The sequence below is a fragment of the Mirounga leonina genome, unplaced genomic scaffold (assembly GCF_011800145.1).
Source record: "Mirounga leonina isolate KUSES-001 unplaced genomic scaffold, KU_Mleo_1.0 Mir_166, whole genome shotgun sequence".
Taxonomy (NCBI): Eukaryota; Metazoa; Chordata; class Mammalia; order Carnivora; family Phocidae; genus Mirounga; species Mirounga leonina.
The window spans coordinates 32,872,012-32,891,254 of NW_023270418.1; the positions used below are offsets into that span (position 1 = coordinate 32,872,012).

The 19,243-nt window shown below is 63.5% G+C and overlaps 1 protein-coding gene across 2 annotated transcripts; it reads left to right on the forward strand.

Annotated features, from left to right (window-relative positions):
• Positions 1 to 93: 93 nt before the first annotated feature.
• Positions 94 to 17,970, forward strand: GRK2 (G protein-coupled receptor kinase 2). 2 transcript variants are annotated; one of them, XM_035013374.1, is made up of 21 exons: positions 94 to 276; positions 10,197 to 10,273; positions 11,996 to 12,069; positions 12,182 to 12,283; positions 12,406 to 12,480; positions 12,607 to 12,668; positions 13,445 to 13,496; positions 13,801 to 13,892; positions 14,273 to 14,372; positions 14,467 to 14,545; positions 14,635 to 14,765; positions 15,028 to 15,122; positions 15,197 to 15,304; positions 15,504 to 15,570; positions 15,844 to 15,944; positions 16,493 to 16,559; positions 16,640 to 16,735; positions 16,992 to 17,154; positions 17,314 to 17,450; positions 17,540 to 17,653; positions 17,762 to 17,970. In XM_035013374.1, exons 1-21 carry the CDS (start codon positions 164 to 166, stop codon positions 17,924 to 17,926), a joined length of 2,070 nt encoding a protein of 689 aa, XP_034869265.1. In that variant the 5' UTR covers positions 94 to 163; the 3' UTR covers positions 17,927 to 17,970. The 2 variants fall into 2 exon arrangements, with proteins under 2 accessions (XP_034869265.1, XP_034869266.1); XM_035013375.1 differs by having other exon boundaries at positions 17,543 to 17,653.
• The last annotated feature ends 1,273 nt before the right edge of the window (positions 17,971 to 19,243 follow it).

Genomic DNA, 19,243 nt, shown 5'->3' on the forward strand with positions numbered 1-19,243 from the left:
GGGGCGGCGCCGCCTGTGAGCCGCGGCGAGCGGAGCCGCGGGCGCCGAGCGGGGCCAGGCGGGCGGCGGCGCCCGAGGCCGACGGAGCGGCCGGGCCGGGCCGAGCGCGCCGAGCGGAGCGGAGCGGAGCCGAGCGGCGGGAGAGGCCGCCGCCGCCGCCAAGATGGCGGACCTGGAGGCGGTGCTGGCCGACGTGAGCTACCTGATGGCCATGGAGAAGAGCAAGGCCACGCCGGCCGCGCGCGCCAGCAAGAAGATCCTGCTGCCCGAGCCCAGGTGAGGCGGCCCCGGCCGGGCCCGCTCCCCGCTCCCCGCTCCCCGCTCCCCGAGCCCGCGGCCCCCGACCCCCCCCCCCCCCCCGTGCCCAGCCTCCGCTCGGGGCCCCGCCGACCCCGGCGGACCCCTCGGCCCCAGGCCCAGTGCACCTGAAGCCGCAGCGCCCGGCGCCAGGGCTCCCCGGCCCCCGGGCTCCCCGCGCCGCGCGGTGCCGCCTGCTCCGCTCCCTCCCTTCCCTTCGCACACGCCGCCTGCCCTCGCCTCCTCAGCCCCGCGCCCCTGCTCTCTCCCACGGGGGCCCCCTGCTGCCCTCCGTGCCCCTCCCGGTCGCCCGCTGTCCCCGTGCGGCCCCCTCCTCTGCCTGCCACCGTCTGCCTGGCCTGACTGCCGTCACCCATCCCTTTGCTTTCCCGACTCCCTGCACCCCGCCCCGGGTTCCACCACCCCCACTCCTAGCCCCCTCTGGTCGACCCTTGTGTGAGCTCTGGGGGAGACAGCCAGTCTTCCCGGTCTTCCCCACACTTCTGGCGGGTCACCGGCTGGGGGTAGGGTTGAGAGTGCTTTGAGGGTCAGGGTGGTGGGGGGGAGCAGGGTGTGGTGTGTGTCCCGGCCCGGTGGGGGTCGGGGGAGACACCCACTGCCCCTGTGTCCTCCAATCCCTCCTCCGGCGGGCCCTGCGTGTGGTGCCCTGTGGCTGCCGCGGGCCAGAGGACATCGCTGCACCTCTGCAGCAGCTGGACCACGGTGGCCGCCTCTCCGGGAGACAACTGATGTCACCGGCCCTGGATTGGAAGTTTAGACTGTTCAGGAGGCAGGCACCTTCTGTTCAGTGTATGGACCATGGCTGAGGCTTGACCAGCATTTCATGGCTTCCCGACTAGTTTCCTATTGTTTGAGCCTCAGGGCAGCCCATGAGCAGGTAGGACAGGTGTGGTTTTGTCTCCATGGAACAGGTGGGGAAGCTGAAGCCCCAGACACGAGTGGCTTGCCCGGTGTCGCAGGTAATCCACGGTGGTGCCTGGTCACCAGATCAGGGCTTCTGGCTTCTACTTCCACGCAGGCCTGCGCGGGAGCCCGGCCGTTCAGCCTCTGTGGGAGCTGTGTGCCCCCGTGATTGCTCATGCCTGGGAGTTGGCACGCTGGAAGGCCGGCTGGCCTGGGAGCCTGGGCGCCTGGGCCCGTCCTGGCTGTTGTGGTCTCATCATGTGACTTTGGGCAAGTCCCTTCCTGTTTCTGGGCCTCGGTTTTCTCATCTGTGAAATGTGGATAGCGTGAAATGGGGGTTGGGACCCTATAGCGCCCTGAGTGTTTGAAGCCAAGCCCGAAGCTGCGGGGAGTGCCGTGCCTACCTCTCCGGCGCCCTTCTCTGTGCCCTGTTCACTGGGTTTCGGATTGACTGAACACCAGCCCCGGGAGAGGAAAATTGGTCTGCATTTTGAAAAGGCCGTTAGGGCCCTTTTTTTCTAAGACATTTGCAATCAGATTTCTCAAAACAGGAACCAGGCTGACTGTCAGCTGGGGGCTGTCCAGGGAGCAGTGACAGTTAGAACAAAAATGAGTTCAGAAATGACAAAGCCATGAGGGAGGAAGCGGGGGAAGTCAACCTCTGGGGCTCACAACGGCTCTCCTTGGTGGCTGGGGCCTTGAGACCCTCCTGCAGGTTGGAGTTCTGCAAAGTGTCAGGCAGAGCCTTTTCTGGAACTCTCTGTGTTTGGGTAATCTCTCCCCAGAATGCATTGCTCCTGATGGGGCCCCGCCTCGGGTTGGCTCTGCAGGTGTTAGAACCCTGAGAAACGAGCTGTTCCTCTTTTCCTGTCCCCTTTACCATCTGTGGTAGTGATGGTGCTGATAGGAAGGGTGGTGGAAATTATAATAATTTATTATTTATTATGACATCTGTCATCTCAGTTGATCCAAAAACCAACTTGTGAAGTTGGCAAGGCCGTGCCTCGCATGTAGTAGTTGCTCAAGAAACATCAGGACTAGGTGATGCTTGGAACCAGGCTGTGAGGTTTAGGGGAACAGCAGGAGACCGAGAGCCAGGTGCCATGGGCTCTTGTATGGGGTCACCATCCAGCAGCACAGCGTTGGATAGATTGCCCATGTCTGTGAGATGGGAAGAGGCTCTGGCAGTCCCTGTCACTGAGCTAAGGCCAGGCCTCTCCTACATCAGAGGACGCGCCACCTTTTACTTTGTGCTTTGCCCACCCAGTGGGTCAAATGCCTCCTGCCCTGGAAGGTCATGATGACCGTATCTCACGTTTGCCTAGCACTTTCCAGTTGGCAAAGCGGTTTTTACTCCCATTTTATTCTTCTCACAACTGTGGGAAGCAGGCACGGCAGGTGATGTTCTCCCATTTAATACTTGAAGCAACTGAGGCTCAGGGAGGGGAGGAGGTTTAGTCCCGGAGGTGAGCTGAATTTGAACCCAGGGCTCTGGACCCCCTGCGATGCTTCATTTCCTCCACACACCCCTGTACACGTCCGCCCTCCCCTCTGGCACCCCTTGCCCAGGGAGCCGTGATCTGGGCTCCGTGATCGCAGCCCCCGGGGCTGTCAGCGGCCCTGGTTCGCGAGGCTCGGCCCCGACCCCGTCGTCTGGGACCGAGCGGAGCCGCTCTTGCTAGAGCGTAGACGAGGCTGCTCTCGTGCCTGGGGTCACGGCTTCCCCTCACCCACAAGGCCAGGGTCCGGGTCAAAGGCCGTGGTTTGTTCCTGCCAGGGTGCCGTTTGGAGCTGTTCCCACCTTGGGGTGGTCCATCTTGGCGCTCTCCCTGCAGCTGGTGCCCAGGTTGTGCTTGGCCCGGAGCTGGGGCCGGCATCAGCTCTGACTTCTCGGGGCTAGGAGCTGGAGCTGCCGGGCAGGCCCCGCGCCACTGGGAGTTGGCACAGGGTCCTCCCCTTCTGTCACCCTGTAGGATCCGAGGAAGCAGACCCATTGCTCGGCCTTCTTGTGGAAGGAGGCAGTGTTGTGTAGCTGGAAGACGGGAGACCCGGCTCTGATCCCACTGCAGTACCAGCCTGTCCCTTTTCCTGCCTGCGCCTGCCTCCGTTCCCAGCGCGGGGAGGCCAGGGGCCGGCCCTGCCCTGATGCCCTCGCCGTGCTCCCTCCGCTCTCCGGCCTGTGGTCTGTGCTTCTCCCCGAAGGAGCTGCAGTCTCCCTCCACCAGCAGCGGTCCTGTAATTACTGTCATTTGCTTAATATGACCACGGAGGCCGTGTGTAATTACTCTCTGGGCTCCTGGCTGAGGAGCCTCGCTTGGGCAGTCCCAGGAGATGCCCCTGCTCTCCCTGGTGACAGTGGCAGCCCCAGCGGCAGATTGTCGGAGCCGCGTGCCCCTTGCAGCCTCCCATTTTCTTGGCTCTTTCCTGGTCCCTCCCCCACCATGGATTTCCTCCTTCCTGCCCTTTTCTGGCTTCCCTGTCTCCCAGACCGGGCCACTCTTCCTCTGCTTCTTCGTTCCTGTTAACTCTTTGCCTCCAGGACTTCCTGCTCTTGATTTGGGGGGGAGGAGGCAGGGAAGGGGTGCAGGGGAAGGTTTCCTCCCTTCCCCCTCCACTTCTCCATCACCAGCAAAACCCTGGTGTTTCCAGCCTTATCCCTCACCCAGAACTTTCCACCCCAGTAGTAGCTCAACTCCCCACTCCCCAAACAAGGTGATCTTGTCGGCTCAGCTTTGCTGCTTTCCTCAGGAATGGGTCTCTGGGAGCTCTGTGCCCATCTGTTCTCCTTTCCAGAGCGTGGGGCTTCACATTTTTGCCATTACGTTACTCACCCGCCCGCCCGCCCGCCATTCCCTCAGTAAGTGGATTTGAAGGGAGCGTGAGCATCACAGGTTGGAATCTGCAGGGGAATCTGGGCTCTGTCAAACCAGGAATAATGTGTCCTATTAATGCACGATCAATTCCTAGTAGTAAATTCCCCGTGACGTCAGGTGTAGGCACTCTGCAGCCGCGTTTCCTCCCCGCCCCGGGCACCCAGGGGCTGCGTGTGCGCGCCTGGTGCTTCCAGGATATTATGCTCCTGCCTCGGAACAAACGGAACAAACCGCAGGAGCCAGGAGCACGTGAGAGCCTTTCAGGACCGCACGGCCTCCTTCACACCTGCCCCCTTCTTCCTGTGGCCCCCGGGGGCCACTGTCCTCCGTGCTGGTTACTGCTACTCTGTCTCCAGCAAGAGACCCTAAAAATGAGCTGTTGGGCTGCAGCTTTTTTCCAAAACGGTAACCTTCCTTCTCTGCATCGCTGCTCCCTCCAGGGGTAGCCTCTGTGTGGGCAGAGGAGCAGGGTTTCAGGAGCGGGTTTTCTGGTGTTGGAGTGTCGGCAGCGCTGTGTCTGAGTGGGGCGTTCTCGGGCCCTGGAGGCCGTCGGGGTCGGGGTCGGGGACAGCCCCTTCCTGGGAACCCCGGGCCAAGGAGGCCTGGAACTTTGCTCTTGGTGCGTTTTTCACGTAATAGCAAATTGCAGGGTGTGGTGCTCATGCCGCGTTCGTACAGAAGCCGTGACGTGTGGCCAGGCTGCCAGCTTGCCCCCTTCCGCACACCCCGCGGGGCACCACTCTGTGGCCCCGGCACTGGTGGGAGCCGGGGACGGTCCTTCGGACATCTGCGGGGAGGGGGGGCTCCTGTGTGCGCTGCCTGGTGGCTATTGTCATCTCCCCCTGGGCTCAGGGCTCGGACTTTCCCATCGGGTGTGTGGCCCTGTTCTCAAGCTCCGAGGACACTGGGAGCCCCAGGGAGAGTCACTGAGAAATACTAATAAGAAGCCCCAGGGGACTTCCTCCTCCTGCTGCCACCTCAGTACCAGGTTTCCCGGAAATGCCACAGAGGGGCTGCAGCTCAGGCCACGGCCTCTGCTCCGTGGCTTGTTCTCCGGCCTTTCCCAGACCCGCCAGGCCTGTGGCGCCCGTGCCAGCTTGCACCGTCCTGGGGTTTCGCGACACCGGCGTCCCTGTCACCCAGGAGCTTGGGCACCTTGGCCCCGGCCCGCCAGGTGCCGGCCTCCCGGGAGCAATGCTGCCCGCTGCCCACAGCATTGGCAGGGGATGGAGGGAAAGGCAGCCTGGGCACGAGTCTGGGGCCCTCGGGGACCCTGTCCCCAGCTCTCCTGCAGAGGTTGAGGGGAGGCCCCTGCCCGGTGGGACACCTTTTCTCAGGGAGACTTGGATGTTGTCTCGTTTTCTGCCGCTAACTCCGTGTGGGATGCGGGGCAAGCCGCTCGGCTTCCAGCCTAGATTTCTTCACCAGCAGAACAAGTGTGTTTGCTTCTGACCCCTGCTGTCCCTCCCAGCCCGCGCACAAGCTACTGTCTGTGACCCCGTGTGGGAGTCACCTGTGAGGGCCCAGGTCAGCTCAGCAGACCTCGGTGCCACAGAGCAAGGGACCTTGCTTTTCTTCTGAACCACGTGGTTCCAGAAGCTACCGGAAGTTCTCCCCCACAGCCCTTACCACCTTCCTGCCTGCCGTCCTGTCACCTCTGCCCGCACTCCGGGCTGGGAGGGAGGACGTGCTCTCTCCCTCAGCGTCAGGCTTGGCCTGCTCCTCAGAGCAGCTGCGGCCCGAGCCAACGGCCCTGGCCATAGGCGGCCCCCGGTCATGGCAGGGCCGGCCCTCCCGCCAAGGGGCCCTTGCTACTTTGTTGGGGCACGTACCAGGCTCTGCCTGCCCCCCCCCCCCCCCCCCCCCGGCCCCGAGGGAGATCAGCAGGAGTGTGCAGGAGTGTGTGAGGCTGGTCTGTGAGCAGAGGGGCCTTGCAGCCCCTCACCCGACTCAGGGAGTGCTCCTGGCCCCAGCCGTGGCCAGTGCGGTCGGGAGGCCCCCTGGCCACAGGACGTGGGAGGTGTGGAACAGAGACCCAAAGGAGACCGAGTAGCTCGGGATCACGTTCTAGAAGAGGCACGGGCCGTGGGATCCCAGGAGGAGGGGACATGAGCTGACGGCTCTCACAGCAAGGCTGGCATCTTGAGACAGTTCTTCTCTTGTGTCCTCTCAGGCTTTTTAAATGGCCAGCACGGTGGGGGCAAATTCAGCAGTTTGTTGACATCCTCATTTCACAGATGGGGAAACTGGGCGTTTAAAGTCTGTGACTAGGCCTGGCCTCCGGGGAGGGGGGTTGGGGCGAGCCATTTGGAGCTCAGGCCCTTCCCCAGAGAGACGGGGAGCCTCAGGGTCCTTCTGGCGGGGAAGAGGCAGGCATTTGGCTCTCCTGACAGCGCAGAGTTGATCTGGAAGCCACGTGCTCCTGGATATCTAGAGTTGTTGGCCTGGGTGGGGGTGGGAACGCTGCCCTGGGCTCGTCGCCACTCTAGACTCCACCAGTATCAGGGAGCGGGTGTTGGAGACGGAGGTGACCCAGCCCAGGAGGCCGCCACCACCTCCCGTGCCAACCTGTACTTGCCTCCCTGGCGGGAGTGTGTCCCGTAACACGTTTTTCTAACCTGCCAGCCCCATGAGAACCGACAGGAAGCCCTAATGTCGTCGCTCTGGGGGCCTTCCATTCAAGGGCTCTGCTCAGTCTGATCTCATGTTTGGGTGGGGGGAGGTTGTTTATTTTATTTAGAAAACATTTTTTTCTTTTTAAGGAAGAAAGTGAAGTGCTGTGGGCTGGGAAGAGAGTTGTGGCCGTCCCATGCAGCTTCGGCGGGGAGGCGGGGTCTGACCCCCCGGGGCCCACTTTCTGCTCTTTCCTGGGCTGAGCCCACAGCAGAGCTCCTGGGAAGGGAGAAGGCTGTGCTGGAGGCCGGCTCCCTGAGAAGCGACCATCCTGGCTCCCTCATCTGCAGGCCCTTGTCAAGAGAGCATTTCCCTGGCGAGTCCCGTTCCCGGCTGTTGCGGGGGCCGCCGAGTCCCGTGGTGGGCATTCCCGTTGTAGTGTCTTCACTAAGCTGGTGCCAGTCTCGCTGGCTCCCTGGAAACCAGTCTGGGGCTCAGGCGGCCTTCCCAGTGCCTATCGCAGGGGCCGTGCCCAGCGGGCTGGTGGCGTCACCCTTTGCGGGCTGGAGTCACTTTGCCTGTCATCTGCATCCACCTGTCTGGGCCTCCCGCCTGACTGCACCTGACCACCATCTGACCATTCACCTCCATGGAGGATTGACGTTTTGTGATATTTTTTTTCCCACTTTATTACTCTGTCCATCCCCTCCCATAGACCAAAATGTCCCCAAACACAGAATTGGGTGCAGACGTGGAGTGCCAAGAGCTGAGCCAAGGGGTGGTGAGGATCCAGCCTTCCTGGTCCACTTCACAGGTAGAATTCAGGCACTTGGCCTTGTGGGGTTCCCAGGGCTCCGGGCTCAGACCCTAACTCCTGGCCGCCTGGTCTCAAGACCCTGCCAGGCCTTCTCTGCCTTGCCCTGGGCCCTAGCTGCTGTTCTGCACCCCACACACCCCTGGTCGGTCCCACTGTCCTCCAAGAAGGAGGTCCTGCACTCTCCCTCACAGGGAGAGGAACCACAGGGCTCCAGTCTCTGATCTGCAGGCCCCAGGGAAGGTTTTTTGAGCTCCTGCCGTGTGTGAAGCAGAGTGGGCCTCCTGAGTGCCCGGCGTCCCTGTGAGTCCTGTGGAGCTGAGGAGATGTGTTCTTGTCGGTGGCTGGTGGATGTGAGCTGGTGTGGGGCACTCAGGAGGGAAAGCTGTGCCAGCATGGGTGGGGGCCACATCCTGGCCTCGGAGCCCCTGCACGTGGCAGAGGGCATCCTTGCTTTCCCCAGGGGAACCAGCTCTGAGGCAGCATGGGGCCACCGAGCCACTGGCCCTTGGCTGGGAGCTCTCCCCTTGTTGGTTGGAGTCAGAGGATGGGGACACAGGACGGCTGTCCTGGTCATGAGCACCCTTCTTCCTGTTGGAGACAGCTTTTGGAGGATGTCACAGCATCTTTCAGCCTCCGAGGGCCGGGAAGCCGGGGGAGGGAGTCACTGCCGAAGGATTGTGCTTCCCACAGCTCCGCGCGGCCTTTCCTTGCATGGCTCAAACTTGAGCAGAGGCCTGGGGGGGGAGGGCTGGGTGGAAGGAGAAGGAGAGTGCTGAGGGGAAAGGGGCAGGGGTTCCCCCGCCTTCTTACCCAGGCCCAGAGGCTGGGCAGCATCCCTGGGCCACACCGGCCCTGCCTGGAGCACTTTCACTTCAGGCACCTCTTCGTGGCCGAAACCCTGGCAGGCCTGGCCTGCTGTCCCCGCCGGCCCGGTCAGTTCTCCCGCCCGCCTGATGGCCTGAGCCTGCTCCCACCCCTGTTTCTTCCCTTCCTTGCTGCTCATCCCTCTTGCGTCGTCCCCACCTGGGCTTCCTCCCGTCTGCTCTGGACCGAGCCCCCTCCTGCCTGCTAGCCTCTTGCTCACCCTTGGCTGGGTCTTCCCCTGCTTGTCCCCACATCCCCCCACCTGCCCTGGGCTGTGCCACCTATTCACTTCCTGTTTGCCCGGAGGAACCCAGCGGAGTTCCTCCTCCACGCAGCCTCTCCTGACAGCCCAGAGCACTCTCCCTTTCCCACGTGGCTCCCATCAGGCTTTGTCACACACCGTCTAGTGTCTTAGAGCCACAGATGCAGAACTTGCGCCCTGGGAGGGCCTGCCTAGAGGGCAGGGGTGCATGGACCCTTCCAGTAGAGGATGTGCAGCAGGCCCTGGTGACCCGCGCTGGGCTCTAGGAGGGATGCAGTGAGGCGGGGGCACAGAACCCAGACTCTCTCATCCCTGGTCCTCACCAGCTGCAGTGTCTTATCAGTGGCCTGCCAGTGGCCTCTCCTATCCTGAGAGCTGTGAGCATTGCGTGGGCTCAGGTGTGCCTGCCCAGCTTGGTCCTCAGTACAGGGCTGGAGTGTTCCTCAGGAGCCCGGCCTCTGGAAGGCCAGACTGATTACAGCTGGCCAGCATGACAGGCAGGCTGGCCGGGCCGGACTGCAGGTGGCCCAGGGGAGTGGAGGAGGGGACAACAGGGTACCACTGGGGCATGAAGGATAGCCCCATGTCGCCTGCTCAGACAGTCCTTGGTGTTAAGGGTGAGCTCTCGGATGGGGAGTGCTGGCTGGGCTTCTGTGGCCGTGATGGCCAGCCTCTCCCCTGCCGCCCTCCCACGTAGCCTCTCCCCTGCAGCGCTCCCCGGCGGCCCTCCCCTGCCTCCCCTGCAGCCCTCCCAGGCGGCCTCTCCCTTGCAGCACTCCCAGGCGGCCTCTCCGCTGCCCCTGCAGCCCTCCCAGGTGGCCTCTCCCCTGCTGCCCTCCCAGGCAGCCTGGGGGGAGGGGGCACATGCTTAATTCAGACATTATGGACAAGGAACTGAGGCTTGGCTTTTGTTTTGTTTTTACTATGTAAAAACTTTGAGATATGATTCACATAACATAAAATTCATCATTTTAAGTCGTACAATCCTGTACATTCTCTGCATTGTGCAACCCTTGCCCTACCTCATTCCGGAACATTTCTATCACCCCAAAAAGAATTCCCATACCTGTTAGCAGTTACTCTTCTGTTCCCCCAGCCCCTGGCACCCACTAATCTGCTTTCCGTCTCCGTAGATTTGCCTGTTCTGGACACGCGAGATAAGTGGAATCATAGAACTCGTGGCCTTTTGTGACTCTCTCTTTTCACTTAGCACGCTGAGGTTCACCCATGTGGTAGCATTTCTGTACGTCAGTGCTTCGGCCCACTTTATGGCCGAGCAGGATTGTACGGTCAGGTCAGGCCCCATCTTGGTTACCCATCATCTGCTGATGGTGAGGCCTGGCTTCTGAGGCTTGGCCGGCTTCCCGAAGCTGGCATGAGGCCGTACTGGGACCCGACTTCTGAGCAGCCACCTGCTGGCCACCCTAACTTTGAGGGACAGAGCACGGGTGGGCAGGCCCAGGCTGGTGGCTGCCTTCCTGGAGGCAGCGGTGGCACTCTGCATTCCGAGAGCCCCGGGGCTCACCGAGGCCCTCCTGTCTCTCAGCATCCGCAGTGTCATGCAGAAGTACCTGGAGGACCGGGGCGAGGTGACCTTTGAGAAGATCTTCTCCCAGAAGCTGGGTGAGTCCGTGCGGAGCTCTGCTGGCCCCGAGGGCCTCCCACCACTGTCCAGCTGCCCAGGCCCTGGGGTGTGGGGGCAGGAGGACCCGGAGGCCGCTTTCCTGCCCGCCCCCCCAGCTGGCCAGCCTCTGTTCCCCCCGCTCCCTGGAGGTTTGGCAGGGCAGCAGCGAGCACCCCGTCTCCCAGGGTGGCCGCGACCCAGCGTGCCTCCCAGCCCCTGGCCGTCGGCCCCGGGAGCCCTGTGAAGGGGGTGGGGGCCCAGCAGTCTTCCAGGGCTGCCGGGGAAGTTCCTCCTTGGGGTTTTTGTTTGTGAGAGTTGCAGCTTCCCCTCGGCGCAGGCACAGCTGCTGGGGCCGTTGGTAGAACTGACAGGAAGGGGCGGGGCCCTTCCTGTGGCGCCTGCCTGAGCTGTGGTCGTCGCCCCCGCCCCCATGGGCCCTCTTTGTGAGCAACCTGCTTTGGCCGGGCCCCTAAGATCCTCCTCCTCCTCCTCCAGTGCCCTTGTTTTACCAGCCGCTGCTGCAGACCTGGCCCGCAGGGCAGGGCTGGGTTGGGGTGGGTCTCCGGGAAGCAGGGCTCCAGGCCCTCTGGGCTCGGGTCTGGCCTTCCTGAGAGCAGGATCTCAGCTCTGCAATGGGAGTGGGCCTGGCCTGGCGTGGCCTGGCAGATCAGGCCCTGGAGGGCAGTCTTGGGGAGTCAGTATATCAGGAAGCACAGATTGGGTCCGTGGTCTGTGCTGTGTGACCTCGGGTACATCGCTTCACATCTCTGTGCTTGTTGGTGTCCTCACCTGGGAATTAGGACTGAGAAGCCCTGTTGCCCGGGACTGTTGGAGGGCCAGATGCGGCGTCCTCAGTGAAAGCCCCTAGCCCACTGGGAAACCCAGGCCACAGGTTACTCGAAGTCCAGGCCACCCTTACTGAGGGGCTCAGGCAGTGCCCCCAAAGAGGCATGGAAGCCATCCAGCACAAGCCTGGTCCCCCGTGTGAGGCTGGGGGAAGTGGGCACTGCCCTTACTTCTGCTTTGAACCCTCAGGGCTGCTCTGGGGCCAGGCCTCCAGCCCCCATTCCCCTGGGAAGGGTGAGGCCTGGCCTGCCCAGGGAAGGGGGAGGCCTCCTGGGAGCCCTTCCCGTAGCTTGTCCCACCTCTTACCTTCCCCAGTCACCCCTGGCCTGTGTTTCCCAGGACCTCCCATCTGGTAGAAGAGCCCCGAGTTCTACTCATGCCCACCTGACAGGCCTCCCGGAAGTCTGTTTCTGTAACTGTTTCTCAGGGCTGCTGTGAAAATCAGCCAGATATGGAGAGGGCATGATATGGGGGGGGAGTCCAGGGAGAGGTCCCCTGGAAGGCTGCCCTCCCCCCTGCTGTGCTCTGGCCTGACCCAGGGGGATCAGCACCCACACAGCCTGCCCAGTGGGCGTGTTGCCCTTGAGCAACAGGTGCAGGCCCTGGACTGCAGCCAGAGGGTGGGCAGCCAGAGCCAGCCCCGAGCCTCCGCCTCCCCAGAGAGCCCATCACATCCCAGCCACCCTCCGAGGAAGCAGATTCTGGGAGGGGTGGGACTGAGAATCTTCAGTTTGTGCCAGCTTTGGAGGTCACCTCGCCCAGTCCCTGCCTAGGGCAGAGACCACCTCTGCATTCTGCCCACGCCACCCACCACGAAGGGAAGGCCTCTGAGGGGTGTGGCTCCATGTGACCCGACCCGACCCCCTTGCTTTCAGGGTACCTGCTCTTCCGAGACTTCTGCCTGAAACACCTAGAGGAGGCCAAGCCCTTGGTGGAGTTCTACGAGGAGGTGAGGCCCCTGCTGCCTGGAGAGAGGGGAGGGGGTTGGGCTGCGTTCATTGAATCTGCAAGATACCTGGCATTGGCGCCTCCATGTCACCTGTGGGGATCTCGTCGTCTAGATCAAGAAATATGAGAAGCTGGAGACAGAGGAAGAGCGCTTGGCTCGCAGCCGGGAGGTCTTCGACACCTACATCATGAAGGAGCTGCTGGCCTGCTCGCATGTGAGTGCCCCAGCCAGCTTGTCCTCAGGCCTAGACCCAAGGGCCGGCCCACAGCGGCCTGGGCGCTGGGATGGAACGAAAGGACCCTGCGGAGAATTCACAGCCACCTCTGTCTTCCCCAGCCCTTCTCCAAAAGTGCCACTGAGCACGTCCAGGGTCACCTGGTGAAGAAACAGGTGCCTCCGGATCTCTTCCAGGTGTGTACTGGGCCTATTCCCTGCTGCCTCTCGGCCCAGCCAGGGTCACCCTTGGGCAGCTGAGGTCACGGAGCGTGGTCAGCTCCTAGTCTGGCTCAGTCACCAACCTCCAGCTTCCTCCCTTAGCCATACATTGAAGAGATTTGTCAGAACCTCCGAGGGGATGTGTTCCAGAAATTCATCGAGAGGTGAGAGCTGGGCACGTGCGGGAGGGGAAGGTGAGGAAGAGACTGTTCTGAGAGGGTGTGGATGGTGTGCAGGAGAAAAGCCAGCCTGCTTCGGGCCCGGGGCATGCCGGTGTCTGGGCCCCACTAGCGGCCCCGTACAGACACTCCTCAGAGGTCGGACCGGCTCCCAGCCATCACTTCCTGCACACTCCCGCCCTGCCCTTCTTAGCCCCAGGCATCTTCGAGCCTGGGGCTAAGTCCCAGGTGATTCTCCAGGGAGCAAGAGACCACCTAAGTGTCTTTCCTTCTCATGGACTGTTTAGCACCTCCTGGGCCCAAGAAGCATCGGGGCCATGGTAGGGGTGGGCACAACAGGACACCGTGTCCTCCGCTGTGGCCCTCATGGGTGGGAGCTGTAGGCCGACTTCAGTTTGATGTAAAGAACAGCTTTCAAGGGCCCCAGCTGCGCAGCCGTGGAGTGGGAGCCTCAGCGTGGGGCGGGGGGGAGGTGAGTGCCGTGTTGCTGGAGGTGTGCAAGCAGGGATGAGATGAGCATTGTCAGAGCTGTGGTAGCAGGAGGTCTGGATCAGACCAGAGGACCTCTTGTCCAAGCTTATCTGAAACCCGACAGCAGGTGGCCAGGCCCCACGTGGGCCAGCACTATGCCTAGGCAGTCCAGGAGGGGACAGTGAGGCTCGGGACCGCAGGCGGTGGCCATGATATGGGGTAGGCTTGCCCCCGGCATCATTTTGCCTGCTTTCTGAAGCTCATCAGAGCCCCGGGTTCTTCTCTTACAGTGATAAATTCACACGGTTTTGCCAGTGGAAGAACGTGGAGCTCAACATCCATGTGAGTGGGCTGGAGGCCGTGGAGGACCATGCTCCCTCCCTCCCTGCTTGCCGTCCCCAGGCTTGGTCAGGGCTGGCAGGGGGCGGGGGAGTCTGCCCTTCAGCCCCCAGGGCGGTGTCTGGGGGGGTCTGTGCCAGGATCCCAGTGGGGGTGGTTCAGGGCAGGTAAGTGCGTGGTGAGGGGGGCCCTGTGTATGCACCCCCTCCGGCATGGGACTGGCCCCCTGCTGCCTGGGTGTCTTTGCCCCGAGGCAGGGCCCGGGCAGGCCGCAGTGACCCCTGTTGTTGCCCCCCCCGCCCCGCAGCTGACCATGAACGACTTCAGCGTGCACCGCATCATCGGGCGAGGGGGCTTTGGCGAGGTCTATGGGTGCCGGAAGGCCGACACGGGCAAGATGTGAGCACCGGCTCGGATCCAGGGTCGAGTGGGGTGCCTGAGGAAGGGAGGGCCCCCTGGGGGTGTCTGTGGGGACTGGGGCCCCCAGGTACCAAGAGAGCAGATCTCTGCAGAGGGCCCCTGTGTCCCTCCGTCCTGGGCGTGTGCTTCTCCCCACCCCACAGGCCCCCAGAGCCCCTGACTCACCAGCACTTCCTCCTGCCGTCTTTCTGTCTTGACTCTGACGCGTCTTGCGCTTGCTGCAGTGTCTAGTCTTCGCTGCAAGAGCCCTGAGCACTGCTTCCCGCCCCTGCTGACCCCCAGGTGCAGCCCTGAGCTCTGCACTGAAGGTGCGGGTGGCCTGACTGACCGACCGGCATCCCCCCCCCCTCCCCCACCAGGTACGCCATGAAGTGTCTGGATAAGAAGCGCATCAAGATGAAGCAGGGGGAGACCCTGGCCCTGAACGAGCGCATCATGCTGTCCCTCGTCAGCACTGGGGTGAGCCGGGAGGGCCCGGGTTGGTTCCCGCAGCAGGCTTTGGTCCCGGAGGCGGGTGCAGCCCCTGCTGACCTCCCCTCCCGTGCCCTCCTAGGACTGCCCGTTCATTGTCTGCATGTCGTACGCGTTCCACACGCCGGACAAGCTCAGCTTCATCCTCGATCTCATGAACGGTGAGTGTGTGGCCTGGCCCCAGGTGGACCCCGGGCCCGGGAGCTGGCCGGGGAGCTGAGCGCCACCCCTGTGGGGCTGCCTCCCCCAGGCGGGGACCTGCACTACCACCTGTCCCAGCATGGGGTTTTCTCCGAGGCCGATATGCGCTTCTACGCCGCCGAGATCATCCTGGGCCTGGAGCACATGCACAGCTGCTTTGTCGTCTACCGGGACCTGAAGGTGACACTCCGCACCCCCACCCCCCCCCGTGTGATGGGCACAGGGCCTCTGGGGGCCGGCCGGCCACTCCCTTCCTCACCCTGCCGGCCGCCGAGCCGTTGTCACAGTTCTGGTTGTCATGCGGGAAAGGAGAAGACCCTGCCCAGGGCCTCGTCCCTGGACACCCATGACCCCCTAGAGTGACCGGACCCTAGCTGGCATCTTGCCTGGCCAGACCGTGTCCTGAGCCGCCCGGAGGCAGCTCACTAGGCTTCCTCCACAGCCAGCCAACATCCTCCTGGACGAGCACGGCCACGTGCGCATCTCAGACCTGGGCCTGGCCTGCGACTTCTCCAAGAAGAAGCCCCACGCCAGCGTGTGAGTGCCCGGCCCCCCACTCTCCCTTCCTGCACCCTCCGCCCGACCCACTCACGGCCTCCTTGCTTCCACAGGGGCACCCACGGGTACATGGCCCCCGAGGTCCTGCAGAAGGGCGTGGCCTACGATAGCAGTGCTGACTGGTTCTCCCTGGGCTGCATGCTTTTCAAGTTGCTGCGGGGGTAAGTGTTCTGTCCCAGGCGGGCGGTGGGAGGGAACAGAGAGGACCTCTTCCCGAGTCCAGGTAGCGGCCTAGGGGAGGGGGGCCCACAGCTGCCTGGGTGTTAGGGTGGCACCGTCCCTGGCTTTCGATGAGGATCGTTGCTGCTGCCTGCCTCAGTTTCCCCATTCCTGTCCTCTGACCTTGTGCCTCCTGTCCAGGCACAGTCCCTTCCGGCAGCACAAGACCAAAGATAAGCATGAGATTGACCGCATGACATTGACAATGGTGAGTGTAGGGTGGCTGGGTGGAGTCCACAGGGGGCCAGGGTGGGGCTGGGGTCTCCCGTGCGTGTCTGGGTCCTGGACTCTTGGTTCTCACCAACGAACAACAAACTCGGGCCACTCATCCTTACTCTGGCCTCCTGCCCCAGAGGCTCCCCATCCCTGTGTTGTCAGAACAAACATGCCTGCTGGGGTGAGTGAGGAAGCTGGGCGCTGTCTCTCTGCCGGGGGCCAGGACTCTTCTTCGGCCCCTGCCAACGTCCGCTCCTCCCTGCAGGCTGTGGAGCTGCCCGACTCCTTCTCCCCCGAGCTCCGTTCCCTGTTGGAGGGGCTGCTGCAGAGAGATGTCAACCGGAGACTGGGCTGCCTGGGCCGAGGGTGAGTGCCTGAGGCCAGGGCCACTGTCTCAGTCCCTCCCTCCCTGCCAGGGCCGTGTGGGCATGCCGCTAGGCCGGCCTGAGGATGAGGCCTGTGTCCCATCACCGGATCCCCCTCCTGGTGCCAGCCTCCTTTGAGGAGCTCACGGGCTAGGGTGTGACCAGCCCCGTGCAGTGTTCTCGGGGCAGGGCTGCCTGGGGTTGCAGCTGCCAGAGCTGGCGGGGGACCGGCTTCCAGAAGGGGCCCCTGTAACAGAGATGGTGACGATAATGATGATGACAAGAGCTTTTGGTGTTTATTAAACATTTACTGAGTGCTGGGCATGATGTTGCAAGATTTACAAATGTGAAAACTCACAACAGCCCTAGGGTGTGGGAACTGTTGCTCTCCCCGTTTTAGAGATGAGGAAACAGGCTGAAGTTTAAGGAACTTGCCCAAGGTGACGGAGCCAAAGAATGGCTGGCCCAGGAGTTAGCCTGGGTCACCTGCTCCAGCGCCCAGACGTGGCCCCCCCCCGCCACGACCTGATGGCCCGCATCTCCCCACAGGGCCCAGGAGGTGAAGGAGAGCCCTTTCTTCCGCTCCCTGGACTGGCAGATGGTCTTCTTGCAGAAGGTACCAGCCAGGGCTGGGGCCAGGCGGGTGCCCCAGAGGCCCCTGCCCAGTGCTGACGCCCAGCCTGTGTTCTGCCACAGTACCCTCCCCCGCTGATCCCCCCTCGAGGGGAGGTGAACGCTGCTGACGCCTTTGACATTGGCTCCTTTGACGAGGAGGACACAAAAGGAATCAAGGTACCAGGCCTGCCCCGGCCTCTCCCACCTGAGCCCTGATCCTGGCCTGCCGGGCTCCATCAGCGGCTAGGCCTCGGGCTCCTCCTCCCCAGATATGCCCGGTATGGGGGTGGGGGGGCTGTTGGACCAGACACCCCCCCCCCCCCCCCCCCCCCCCCGGGCCCCCCGGGCGGGGGGGGGGCCCCCCCCCCCCCCCCCCCCGCCGCCTGGGAGCCCTGTGGCTGACGGGTGTCCCTGCCCTGTCCCCTCATCGAAGTTGCTGGACAGTGACCAGGAGCTGTACCGCAACTTTCCCCTCACCATCTCCGAGCGGTGGCAGCAGGAGGTGGCTGAGACGGTCTTCGACACCATCAATGCCGAGACGGACCGGATGGAGGCCCGCAAGAAAACCAAAAACAAGCAGTTGGGCCACGAGGAAGGTGAGGCTTCGCGGCTGCCGGGGACACCCACTGCTCATTTAGAGACGAGAAGTAGGCTCGGGTTTCGGGAAGCCACCCGAGGTGACAGCCAGCGCGGCCGAACAAGGACTCAGACCCCGCGCGGGCCGGGCTGAGTCCGCCTCTCCCTCTCCTCGTCAGACTATGCCCTGGGCAAGGACTGCATCATGCACGGCTACATGTCCAAGATGGGCAATCCCTTCCTGACCCAGTGGCAGCGGCGGTATTTCTACCTGTTCCCCAACCGGCTGGAGTGGCGGGGCGAGGGCGAGGCCCCGGTGAGAAGCGGGCCGGGGGTGGGGTGGGGTGGGGTGGGGCCTGGTCCTGCGTCCTCACCGCCCCTGCCCCCCCCCCCACCGCCCTGCAGCAGAGCCTGCTGACCATGGAGGAGATCCAGTCCGTGGAGGAGACACAGATCAAGGAGCGGAAGTGCCTCCTTCTCAAGATCCGCGGTGGCAAACAGTTTGTGCTGCAGTGTGACGTGAGTGGGGCCAGGGGCCAGGGGGCGGCGTGAGCTGGGGACCGAGCCTGGGGGGGGGGGCGGCCCCCCGCCTGACGCTCCCCACCCCCCCACCCCCGGTGCCCGCAGAGCGACCCTGAGCTGGTGCAGTGGAAGAAGGAGCTGCGCGACGCCTACCGCGAGGCCCAGCAGCTGGTGCAGCGCGTGCCCAAGATGAAGAACAAGCCGCGCTCGCCCGTCGTGGAGCTGAGCAAGGTGCCACTGGTCCAGCGCGGGAGCGCCAACGGCCTCTGACCCGCCCGCCCGCCTTTTATAAACCTCTAATTTATTTTGTCGAATTTTTATTATTTGTTTTCCCGCCAAGCGGAAAAGGTTTTATTTTGTAATTATTGTGATTTCCTGTGGCCCCAGCCTGGCCCAGCCCCCGGGGGGGGCCCCGCTTGCCTTGGCTCCTGCTGCCACCAACCCAGCCACTGTTCAGCTGCCCTCAGCCCTGACCCTCCAGGGGCCTCCCCTCCCAGGGTCTTCCCGCGGAGGGGCGGCGGGGCTGGGGGGGGCGAGCGGCAGCCCCAGCAGCCCTCCTGGCCCTTCCCCGGGGATGACGCCACACCAGGTTGTGCCCCCTCAGGCTCTGGGCTGTGCTCTGAGGGTGGCCCAGCGTCCCCCACCCCGGGGGAGGCCACAGCACAGGGACACTACTTGAATTTTCCCACCGCAGCCCCTCCTGTGCCAGGGGCACAGTCCTGCACTGTCCTGTCCTCCGGCCGGTTGGTGGAGGAGGGGCCCATGATCTCCCTGAGCCCAGGGCCTCGCCACAGCGACTTGAGCTCGTGTGCCCTTGCTCGGGAAGAACCCCTGTGTCACTGGCTGGCTGCCTCCATCCCCACAGTCCGCGGAGCCCGAGGGGCTCGGCCAGGAGGGTGGCATTGGCAGCAGGTCCCGCTCCCCTCCCTGCAGTGCCTGCCCCCTTCCTCCCACACCAAGCGCCCGGGCTCAGGGACCACAGAAAGGCAGCTGTGGGCTGTGTTACACTGGCCTCGCCTGGCCCCGAGGTCCCCTGCCACCCCCCACCCCCCCTTCCCCGGGCTGGGCCAGGCCTCATCTGCCCAGGACCAGGGGGGGACCAGCCTGGACGGGCCGGGCAGCACAGCGAGCGGGGCCAGGTGGGGCCAGCCCTCGCCACTCCCGGCCGGTCAGTGTGGCCCCCGGGCTGTCCAGCCCCAGAGCCCCATGTCCTGTCAGTGCCACTGCCCATGGGGCGCTGCCCCCCGCCCCGCCCGCCGCATGTCCCCTTGTGCCAGTCGCACTGCCCTGTGTGGTGTCGCTCCCTCTCCCCGACCCCCCTCCCCCCCGGGGCTGGGTTGGCGCACCCTCCCCTCCCATCTACTCTCCCCGGGGTGTTCCTTTGCCGATTTTTGAATGTGATTTTAAAGAGTGGAAAATGAGACTATGCGTTTTTATAAAAAATGGTGCCTGACTTGGCTGTGTCTGATTCTTTTGTGCCCAATGACCGTTTCCAGCTACCACTGGGCCGGGTCTCCGTGGCACCGGGTCCCCTCCACTGCCACGGCAGGCATCCAGGGCCAGGCTGCACTGGCCCCGCCCCTCTTT